Source organism: Colossoma macropomum, unplaced genomic scaffold (genome assembly GCF_904425465.1).
Source record: "Colossoma macropomum unplaced genomic scaffold, Colossoma_macropomum, whole genome shotgun sequence".
NCBI lineage: Eukaryota > Metazoa > Chordata > Actinopteri > Characiformes > Serrasalmidae > Colossoma > Colossoma macropomum.
The window spans coordinates 19943703-19956366 of NW_023494810.1; the positions used below are offsets into that span (position 1 = coordinate 19943703).

Consider the following 12664-nt stretch of genomic DNA (forward strand, 5'->3'; position numbering starts at 1 on the left):
TAAGCATTAACTCAATTAGGAATGACTGTGACTAACCTTAAGTCTCCTTACCAGTAAGGCATGTTCGAACCACAATGCATCTACACAGACATTTCACAATTGAGAATAACTGCAACAACAGAAATGACTACCGGTAAATAATAGTACTGTGCAGTAAATAAAACACATTATTCATGTTTCGTGGACATAGATTAAGCCTTGTCTTGGAATGAACTGATGTGTCATAATGAAAAAGTCCATTTAATCTAAGCTTAGGCTTAACCTGGGTCTGGGAAATCAGCTGTATATAATGTATGGTAATGTAAGTGGTAATCTTTTAATCTATCAATCTTTGACTAAGAACTGACCTGTTGGAGGAGGCCGGCTCGGTGGTCTGCCGGGCGATGCGTGTGCGTCTTAACAGGTGGTCTTTCATGGACAGCTGAACATCTGCAGGGATGTCCGGGGATGTATGACTGATCTTCACTGCTGCCTCCAGGAAGTTTCCAGGACCCTTCAGCTTGTCGTCTGCCATGATATCTCCTTGGGTTGAGTAATAGCCTTGGTCACCTTCGCTGGTAGGCTCTCTGTCCAGGCGGGCGGGGGCAAGGGCAGTGGCGCTGGACGAGAGGGCTTCGCTGCGCCAGGGCACCCAACACAGTTTCCAGGTGGCGAGGCTGATGACACCCAGCAGGGCCAGGCCACACAGCACAAACACCAGCAGCAAGAGACTGAAAGAGATGTCTAGTGAGGACGATATGGACAGGAAAGGAGGTAGGGCAGACACAGGGCAGATGTATGTAACAGGGGATGACACAAAGAGAACACTTAAGAATTAAACCAAATGAAAAAAAAAAACTTCTGCAGAGTGATATCCCAAATGTGATTGCGCCTACATGACCAGATTTAAAATCTTAAGCAATCAAACATACAGAAAACTGATACAATACTGGGTGAATTGACTTATCCATACTCTGTTCACTTATGTATTCTTTCTTCAGAACTGCTGCAAGGTTGGACGCATATTAGGCACCGATCAGACTTTTTATGGATGATTATGATATCTTTGCAGCCAAATGACCTGATCCTTTTTTAAGCTGGAGCTCACATTTTGTGGGCAAAACGAACAATTAAAACACTAGCACATTTCCAGCACATTATATTAGCCAGTGTTGCAAAACAAAGAACATTATTTGGTCTTTAATAAGCCAAACTAGCATTTTAAATCTGTAGATGAAAAATAACATGAATCAAATAAAGTGCTACATCAAAAGTAAAAGGCAACTGGCTGTTTACACAATGAAAAATTATGCTACATTTTGGTACAGGTATAGCAGCAGCATTCATTTATCTGGCTTATGTTATGTATGTAATAAAATTGCAATACAGATTTACTATTTTGGCCAAAACCAAAATAGTAAATTGGCCAATTGAGAGTTCAGAGTAAAAATCTGCTGATTCCCATCTCTGTTTGTAACATAACGTTGAGTTTCCAGATTAAGATGCTAAGATACCAGGTTGGACTATGTAGTAGCTTATTAAAATTTAGTACATTGAAAGCTATGCTAATGTTAGCTTTATTACATGACAAAAAGTGACACTTCTATCACTACCACTTTATTTTAACTACCTTGCACTGCCGAAGGCTGTGAATTAATCTCTGAGGAGAAGCTCACATCAGGAGATGAACTAAAGAAGCAGCGATGCCTCTGTTTAGTGGAGGAAGTACAGTGAGCATTTTTCCCCATAAGCAGAACAGCAGGGGGAGGCACATCCACAGCACTGGGAGGGGTTTTGGTTGTTGAATATGGCTTGCGTTTAAGGCTGGATTTACTCTTTAACCAAGAGCCGTCTTGCTCTGGGCCACTAAAAGTGTCCACGCCAAGCTTGTCAACTCGTATTGTAGCTGGGAAAAAGCAAACAAAAGTAAAACATATATGACTTGCGTGTTGAGGTACTATTTACGGGGAAAAAGTTAATTCGGATCTCATCTGGTCAAACTCTTCACACATTTTAGTGAAAAGTGCAAATGGAATCTGGCCAAAGAACATCCAGATAAGATTCAGATCATGTTTATGCAAGGTGTAACCAGGCTCTTAGATGCTAATCTTAGTGTGTGATCATACGGCTTCAATTAAAAATAGCTCGTTTGATAATGTAGTCATCTTATTGGATCAGTATCAGTATTAGCAAATACCCAAGGTTTCAATATTGGTATTGGAAAAGAAAAAGTGGTATCGTGCCATCCCGAACATCTAGTCTTCAATCCAGAAGGCCTACTTTAAAGGCACTGCTTTGCCTCAAGCTAATAATGTAGCCTACTCTTTGTACTCCTTATGTCTGAGAAGAAACGATTTTCAAGAAAAAAAAAAAATTCATGTCAACAATAATGAAAAAGGAACACACTCATAGAAAATGAAGACTAAGTATCACTTGCCGTTTGAAGTTGGCACTTGCTGCATTCTCAGGAGTGAGAATGGTTATTACTCAAAATGAGCCATGTAAAACCCATTGCAGTGGTGAGAATCAGCGAGTAATAACAGCCTTCAATCAGGCCCAACTTCCAAGAATCATCATCACATAGCCAGCATTAGCACTGGAGAGTGCAGATCTTACTGAAATTGCAGAAGCGCTAAAATGTAATTACAGACTCAGTGATAAAAGAAAAATAAAACCACAAGGCAGTGGACAATTTTCTGCAGGAGCAGATCAAACCACACAGGAAATATCTCGATGCAGCCTGTGGCCTTCGGCTCAGATGATTATACATATGAATGGAGGAGAAAGTGCTGATCGATGCATTTTTTCATGATCATTACAAATGTGTTGCCGTGGGATCCCGTTGAGGACGGAACATTTGGACATCGTCCAAGAAAACAAACAGGAAGCTCATCAGTATGAATTGAAATTTCAGTGGCGCTCGCAGCATTATCAGTGTCTCCCACTGGGGCCATTCTAGGAGTTTTACAAACAAACAATTTGACAGAGTAATTAACACTGCTTTAAATGCAGGACTATGGCTACTGGGGAACTAGGCTGAAGTTATAGACATATATAACCACACCTCAACATATTCTCAACCAATGGAAGTCATTATACAATATACAATCAATACAAGTATGCCATGATATTGATTTCTAGGTGTACTAGTACTGATAGATAAAAACGTTGGCAGTATATGTCATGGGTGCTCTAGATTGTGCTGAAAGAGTTCAAAATCCATTAAAAATAAATAAATAGTGTGATTCCTCTCTGGAAATCTGATACCTGTCTGGTTAATGTTTAAAATACTGTGTATGTACATCCCTTTGGTGTAAATTTAAGTGAGGCAGAAAAACAAATCAGTCCAAACAAAACATGATGTTAGATTTGTACAGCAGCATTTACATTAATGTGGAATTTTTTTTGTGCAAAGGGCTTTGTATAGGTCCAAGTGACCTATCAGAGACTCAAACATCTGAAGCACCGTGTGGTTCCGGTATGTCGATGTAAATCTGAAATTATAGTGCATTTTCCTTCCATCTCGAGATGTATTTCTAAGTGAAACACTGTATTAGGGAAGGTCTCTGAGCTAGCTGAGAATTTCCCTCAATGAAAGTGGGAGGTGACATTGATTGATATTATTTTTCCACCTATTTGTGCATGATATATTCTAAATGTGTTAGAGGCAGACCAAAGTCACTACAGCAAAACAAGAACTTTGTATTGCAAATGTTTAATTTGCAATACAAGAGATATGTTGGTAAAAAACGGTCCCATTTGATTATAGGTTGACTTAAACTGATTAGTAAATAATCCAAGAAAGCCTGAAGTACAGCATTTGCAATTTTAGGCTATGTTATCGTTCCCGTCTTATTGATAACAACACACTTTAACACATTATTTAATCCAGTTTTTTCTTTCGACTGCGCTGAATGTGTGGCTGTTACGCAACTGGCTGTCTTGCTCTGGACTGTAACTGCAAATTGTTACATTTGAAAAGGTCAACCACAAATGTGCTGTGTCTTGAATGGATGATCATCGTATGATCAGACGTTAATGCCAAGTATAACCAAGGCCCTTTTTTCTGTAGTGTTTTTCAAAATGTCTTAAGAACTAAACAGATAAAAAGTAAACAAAGTCATTCCGAGTGGTTTGATAAAAAAAAAATGCTCCATTCTAGAGAATGTTACCGAGTCATAACTGATCACAGTGGTGGTGACAGACAATAGACATCTACCTCTAAAAGCTCCCTCACAGAATGTTATTGCATGAAATGGTTATGAATACACTGCTTGATGTCAGAGGTATTGTTTTATAATACTTTTCCTATGACATTTTAGCCTAAAAAAATTTCAGATTTCCCACTATTTTACCATCACGAACATTACATATAAAGACACATGGAGCTACTCTAGTGGTTTTGGATAGTAAATAAAATGTCTACATTTGTGCTGTAGACATCATGACCCATGGTTCCTATTACCACCACTGTAAAGAAATATTAGATGTTTCTAATATTTATAGAATATAGAAATATTATAAGTTTCTCTACAATGTACCATTTCACATCAAACCACTCTGAGTGACTTTGTTTACATCTCAACTAGAGCTGGGCGATATGGCCAAAAACGTTATCACGGTAAACAAAATTCATATCGTTTGATATCGATACATATCGCGATGTCAAATCATTATTTCTTTCACATTTGAAGGCTGATTTTGCTCCTGGGTGGTTAATTGTGGTTTTAAACTATAATTTATGGTTGGATCATGACAACCACTCACCAAACAGTGGAACATTTCACAAATCTGTCTTGGGACAGTGGGAGAAAGTTTCTGAGCTGTTTTTATCAGCTGGAAAAGCACAGCTGCAATTTTTGTAATAGTCATAATTTAAGAAAGAAAACAGATTATTTTTAGCAGTCTGGTGACGAGCGCTCGGCTATCCTGTTACAAATGCTAAACAAGTGGCCAACAACAGTACTAAACTCTTTAGTTTCTTAACAACGTCAACTTGGTTCGGTAGGTCACTGCTGTCACTCCTACCACATCCATGTCAGAGCATATCATAGTATTCAGACACCAGCTAGCGACGACTGGGTTTCTCTATGCTATGGTAGTAGTTTAAGGGGTGAACTGCAGTGTATCTGACGTTCGCTGTGTAAATTATCTGCAGTGTGAATCTCTCACACCAGACAAACAGAGTCCTTCTTTTAGGTATGTTTAAACTGAAAGCGGTGATTTTGTGTCTTGTTTGATCTACCGTATCATCAATTCACTGTGTTGTGCCGGGGTGCCGGAGCGCTGCTTCAAGTTAGCCAGCAGCTAAAAACTCACATTAACCCACCTATTTCTTTCACTTTCGTTGCTCGAGAGTGCACTAATACTAAAATATGACGGTTTGGCGCTGTAACACGGCGCTGCAGATGTGATTTAACACCGCTAAAGTTGTTAGGATGCATGGAAAGAGGTGAGTTCACCGTAGGACAGTACAGTTACGTCACTGATCTCGTCACTCACACTCGGTCACAGGAGAACTAATCTCAACCAATGAATTATTGAAAAAAATTAAAAAATCGTTGGAATTCCCTGTAACACATACCTATAGCAGTATTCAGGAAGCATGAGTTCATTAACTTTATCAATGCCTATCTGATACTGTGATATATTTGGAAAATATTGCGAATTTTGTCAAGAAAACCAGCACTACTTTATTATATGTCACAGAATTATTAGGATCAAGGCAAGGAGCACTAAATCTGACCAAAAAAGACTTTTTTCTGTTTTCCATGTTCTTTTGGCCTCTTTTCTAGTTCTTTGATCACCTGCTAAATGCTAGTCAGCATCACTGAGAAGATCCGCAATAGCTGCAGTATGAGTTAAGTTCAGAATTATGCTCTTTCTCATAAGAACTTTCTCTTTATATTTTGCTTCTTTATTTTCCTCAGGTATTTTAACGATTTGTTTTCATTTTAGTGCTGTCTTCTCATGGTTCAGCACAACACTACTATCTAGCTACTTTGTAGACTCCAGTGTTCCAGGAGAGATGTGGGCAGCTGATTTGTCAATTCACATTTCTTCTAGCTCTTATCTCTGTCTCTGTGCAGTGCTACAACAAATGCAGCAGAGACACTGTTAGTCTAGGGCATTTTTTGTGTTATTGCTTGCTGTAGCTCTGATCTGAGACCGGTATTCTGGTCAGTATGTAGGTAAGAAGAAGTGTGCTTTCTGTAATGTATGTCTGCCAGTGCAACCTTTAATCAGCATGGTTTATCAAAGAAGACAGGGCTTAACTTAGTGTATCATCAGACCTTAATTTGAGCAACACCTTTTATAATTCATGACTACAGTCTGCAAATCTCTTATAGTGAAAAATGAGGAGGAAGCCCGCAATCTCTCCAAATGAAGCACTACTCCATAATTGGAGTCCTGAAAAATCTACCAGACAGGCAATTCTTGGTCATGGTCTTAATAATAAAAGCCTAATCACTCTGCTTATGTTGAGTGGATTTTAAAAATCACTTTGCAAAAAGTAATTAGTACATTCAGGATCACAAATTATAATAAAGTCATTACTTTTATGTTGCCTCCAGTTTCAGTGGCCGTGTTTGTAATTAGGAGGCTTTCCTGCAAGCAGTGTACCAACATGGCATACTTTGTATGTACATTAATAGCACTAAACAATTTTAAAAACCAAATCATACTCATTAGTATGATAAAGAATAAGTGATGCCACTTGATAAAAGGCAATAGAGATCAGTTTAATCTATATTTCCTAAATCAGATCTCATAGGGCTAGCAGGATTCCTGAATTAAGTTATGGACTTCTTTGTTGAACTGTCTGATCAGTCCAAAAACATGAACATATGCATTCTGTTTGTCCAACCATGTGTGAGGTCTTTAAGCACTAGGAAGAACCATTTGTTTTAATTTTGCATAGTCCAAGACCTTATCTGTGCAGAGATCCTGGTTGTATTGCTGATTACCCATGTATGACCTGTTTTTGCCTTTTCCTGACCTGTCTTTTGCTATTGCCCTTTTGCTTGTTGTTGTTTTGCGTTTCCGTGTTTGACCCGACTGTGTTTTTGGACTACTCTTTATGATTCTCCTGTTCTGGATATCCTGCTTTCTGGTTTTGACCATGGACTGTTTTGACCACTATTGTTCTGTGAATCCCTTAGCCTCAAGTAAAGCTCTACCTTGGGCTTTAATCTGCGAATATCTGATTCTTCTGAGAGCCTGATGGTCATCTTTGGTCTGGTGACCTGAATAATATCATATAATAATAATTACTTATATAATAAAATTCTGAAGGTACTACATACACACATTTTCTAAGGTGCTTATCTTTCTGGGTCATGGGAGCCTATCCCAGGAGTCATTGGGCAGAAGGCAGGAAACACCCAGGACAGGTCGCCAGTCTATCGCAGGGCAGACATACAGACATATACATTCACACACACACTCACACCTAGGGGCAATTTAGCATGTCCAATTGGCCTGACTGCATGTCTTTGGACTGTGGGAGGAAACCCACGCAGACACAGGGAAAACATGCAAAACAAGTGTTTATTTTGAAAAAACAATAATATTTATGGGGTAACACATCAAATAATGTGCTGTTGTATTGTTTTCCATGTAATACAAGTCAAAATAATTTACAAATTACTGTCATTTTTTGTCAGATTTAATTATAATTTAACATAACATCGACCAAAGACGCAGTGGCCATCCTAGAAAGATGATAAAGCGCACAGTCTACAGTCCAGCGACTCTGGTAGAAGATTTAGGGCTATTAAAGCCAGCAAAACCAGACATGCCAACAGCTTTTTCCCCAAAGCTGTCACGCTCATCAAGCACAGTAGACACTTTGCACTTTAAAGCGAACCAACAAACCTCCCCTACATTACAGTACAGTATTACAGTACTAGAGTTATTACAGTAACTCCTCTGTAACATAATACTTTGTTGCACTACTGTACAAATGTACAAAATGTACAAAAACTGTACAAAGTAAATTTTACAAATGTTCATATCAACCTGTAATCTTCTGTATATAATATTTTTTATAGTATAGTTTATAGTACATGTCTATTTGACCTGCACATGTACAGGCAATCATACCTGCACATGTACAGATATCCACATATCACATACATACAGATATCCCACATCTTCTGAGCTATGTTTATATTGGCTGTTTTTATTATTATTTACTCTATATGTTATTTATTGTATTTAAGTTTACCCTGAGTTTAGTACTTGTTAACAGTCTGTGTGCTGTCTGGTCTGTTTAGTATGTTACATGGAATACATGTGTGCAATCACCAAGACAAATTCCTTGTATGTCTAACATACTTGGCAAAATAAAGTGATTCTGATTCTGATTCCAAAGTTTACACACTGAAAAACATCCTGCACTGAAAAACAGCTTGGTCAGTGCTCCCTGTTTAGCACAAGATTTTTTCAGAAATCAGCCTCTCAATAATGAGTGACCAGATATTGCTGGACATTATATAAAGTCAACCTCTGTGGACAGCCTTCAAGAAAATAACCATTACTAACAAACTGCCACAAAACTGCAAGACTAAGGTTTTCAAAAGAACATGAAAAGAAGCCTGATCAACATTGGTCGCACATTCTGTGGTCAGATGAAACTAAGATTAACTTGTTTGGATCAGATGGGGTTCAGCATGTTTGGCCAAGACTATCATGTGACTGCATACAGTCAATTGTAAAACATGTGGGAGGTAGCATGTTAAAGCAACATTATGTAAAAACTGTACCTTAAAATAACAGCTTTAAAATCATTTTAAAGGTACACTGACAATAGGGAGACTGCATAATTTTCATTGCCACTCCAGGCCAGAACGCCTGCTATAGTGCTACGTAACTTTGGTAGAGCAGGCATGGCACCACATCACACATCAGCAGCAATTCATCTTCAACTAGCTATAAGAAGAAGTTAGCTTAGTATTCCCAGTATGGATATCATGGCAGAGGCTGTAAAGAGACTAAAGAAAATGTAATGTAAAGAGACCGGACAAGAGTAAATCTCAAACTGGCTTTTACTCATTGGCAAGAGCTAAAGGAAATAAAAGGATGCAAGACAGTCTCATGGCTAACAAGAAAACAACGAAAATCCGACAGCAGGAAAGTGTACATTAGGAAAGACTGCGGTCTTGTCTCTGTAAGCTTATCTGTGTCATCCCCGTCTCACTGAATTTTGTAGTTTTCCTGAATGCTGAAGGTCATCTAACCACAGTCCTGTTTCAGGCTAGCAAGCAAAGAAATAAATTTATCTCATGGCAAAAAGTTTGGTCAATCTTTGTCAATCTCATGCCAAATACACCTCAAAAGTTTGCAACCTCCTCCTATAATAAAATTTCGTTATATTACACTACCTTGTAAAACAGCATGATTCTTTCTATTCTGGTGTTGTCTTTTTACAAAAAAATACAAGAAAAAGAAGATATAAGCCCTTTAATAGGTCAATATATGCACATTCAAACCACCTTCATTAATATGAATGGCTGGAATGACATGCAATCATGAGAAAAAATAGCTATAATCAGACTACATGTTTAGTGGTGTTTCAATATATAATCTGCTCACACCTTACCTAATCACAGTAATTATACTTTCATTTTGCAACATATCTATGCTATTCTGACCATAATATCATTCCACATTCTACAACAGGTGTATGAATCTCCTGTTTCAGCTGAAAAAATAAACTTCTCGGTGTTACATTTTGCTCTGAATGCATTAATGGGAGTTTCAGATTTAGAGGTGGGATTATTTCAAAGCTCGACAGATCAGTGAGAGATGCATCAGATTCTCAGACAGCCAGACTTTCTCTTCTGTCTCAAATGAATTATTGTGTGATGCAAGGCTATACAATCATTACAGAGTTTATGCTTTCGACCGACTCACGATTAGCAACAAGGTCGCATCGATGTCTGTGATATCTGGCTGCAGACAAAACACAGTAAGAAAAAAAAACATGGAACTTCCTGGCACTATGGTCTGAAATACTAACAGTATTAAAGGATCCATATTATGGAAAAAGTTTTGTGTAAAAAAAAAAGAGTTTGACGCAGCATGTAAACATTGCTAAAATGTGTAGGAAATGGCTCCTTTAATGGGTGAGTATGTGCACATTCAAACCATATTCATTAATTTGAATGATATCGTAAAAATAAGAGAAGGGATCTGAAACAAAATGCAATCCACAGAAAAATAGCCATAATCAAACTTCATCATAATTACATAATAAGTAGACATATCATAAGCAGACATCAGGGGAAAAAAAAACAAGAAAAATGCAAGACATGAGCCCGTTAAACAAACATATTAAAGAAGACATTTAAAGAGAGAGATAGACAGAGAGAGAGCTGAATGATGTATTTCCTGCACTCCTAGCCGATGCTGAAGCAAACCCAGGACTTGTGTAGCATTTCCTGGGACCAATAAATCTAATTAAGGCTTGTTTGGTATCAAAGGCAGAGAGCAACCAATGCCCCAGGGTTTCTCCCCTCTTCAAGTGCCTTCAAATCTAACCTGGTCTCCATAGAAACCTGTCCATTAGTAATATCTCAAACCCTACATTAACTTGCCTACTTAGGAAAAAAAAACAAATCAGCACAAAATCTTGTTAGCGCTGCTGATAGTGATAGTTGTAGTAATAGCTGTTAAAGTGTGGTTTATACTAATTCAATATGGTTAGCGTCAAATGCTATGTTCAGCAGCCCTTCTGCCCTGTGCCTCATCATACAGACAGGTCTGACCATAAACTTTCAATTATTTCCAGTAACAGTGGCTTAGTGGGAGGAAGCAACTAAGCTGGCATCGCTGCTGTTCTCATCCATTCTTTTGCATTATGACTTATTGTGGATGCAGAATTTTTTTAAGAAAACTACAGCAGTATCAAAATGACTTAAATCTGAAATGGTGGACAATTTTTTGTTATTTTGGCTGCCAAAAAAAGCTGTAATAATCTGTCTCATGTTTTAAAGATAAACCTCTCCTAGTACTTTGATTTAACATGGTTTGCTAAATCACAAGAGTCAGCATCAGTGAGAAGATCTGGCAATTCCAGTGGCCTAAAACTGCCTCCCATCTCATAGGACTGTGAGCACATCCAATATAAGTCTCTTTCACACTGCTGCACATTCAAAAAGACATGAAATCCACTGAAGAGTGCTCCTGACATTAGCTCGCAGCCATTCATACAGCTACCTTGTACACCCTTGCGAAAACTGTGGTCCTCTACATGCAGGGCAGTTCACAGTGTAATACTGAACATGCCTTAATGCAGCCATACATTAAGATAATCTTGTGCTTGCACAAAAAACACAATGCAGAAACAAACCACTTTAACATCACCTTATGAAAGCATGATTCACAGACAAAATTCCCAAAATTACTGTGATGACTTGAGGCTGGACCATGACAACCTCACATTCAGGTAAGCCTGATGTAATGTCTGTCCCCTGAGAACAGAATCTCATTTCCACACCATAATGGTCGCTCTCATGTTATCACTCCATTCGATAATGCTTCTAAGGCTGGAAAAGGACCACTTATTTGAACTAATACACAAATTTGAATTAGTTTTATCAATGAACAAAATATACACAAGTTGAAAATGTTTCTCCTTATATGATGAAGTGTGTGAATCTAGTATATTTTGATACTTATTTCACACTTGTCAGAAAAAATGTTCTCATTTTGTAGTTTTTCATTAGCATCCAGACACGCCCTGGCTCTTGAATGGTGAATGGTGCTTTTTTCCCCTGAATCTAAATGTCATTTGAATACCAAGGACAAAGAAGAAATATTGCTACATATGCTGCATGCACACTAATACTGCACATTAAACTAACATAATAAGATATGCAACCTCACCAAAATACCCCACGCAAATCAGCAAGCTTTGTCTAGCTTTGTGGTTAACTGGCTTTCAGAATAGCTTCACTTTCACATTATTTAGTGATATAATTTGAATGTGGTATGAACGTCTTCTAAAGAGTAAACCAGCTTATACCTGGAGATTTTTATTTGGGCATGTGGCCGATCATAAAATGACGCTCGACCTCTGTGGTCATTGGCGCATTAGCATTAGGTAGGCATTGGTGTTTGCTTTATGAGACAACTGGATGTGTCACTGTCTTATCCGTCTTATCTAGGCCACTCATTCATGAACATTTTATCTAATTACTGACCACAATGCACTTAAAATTATATTCAAAGAAATTTCTGAAACATCATAGTTGGGATAAATCTTATTTACAAACAGTATCTGAGTTCTAAAAGATAAAATCAGCTATCTGTTTCTGCAATACTAACATTTGACATCATGCACAGGATGCTAATATAATGCTAAATGTCCATGTACAATACACACCTTAGTTGTAACAGAATAAATTATTATTATTACTATTTATTCTTACTCTTGAAATAATATACTACCTCTTTGTGTAGGTGAGGCATTTTAGCATGACAGTCTGTCACTGATCCTTCTGTGCACTTTTTCACACTCTTCTTTCATTTAAGGCCATTGCACATTTTTCAGCATCTCATTGTATCTCCAAGTTTATACAGGTCCTTAACATTCTGGTCAAGAAACTGCTCCAAGTAGTAACCTAGTTAAAAAAAGCTTTCATTTATATATTTCTGTCAGATTTCATGTATACAACTC

General features: G+C 37.8%; 1 protein-coding gene across 1 annotated transcript in view; it reads right to left on the reverse strand.

Moving 5' to 3' along the window:
• syt6b (synaptotagmin VIb) overlaps nt 1-12664 on the reverse strand; it is a 39343-nt gene that overhangs the window by 10794 nt on the left and 15885 nt on the right. Inside the window, exons 2-3 of the mRNA XM_036560167.1 lie at nt 1615-1885; nt 348-806 (exon numbers count right to left, since the gene is read on the reverse strand). Coding sequence (XP_036416060.1) covers nt 348-806; nt 1615-1885 — 730 coding nt within the window. The remainder of the gene's footprint in view (nt 1-347; nt 807-1614; nt 1886-12664) is intronic.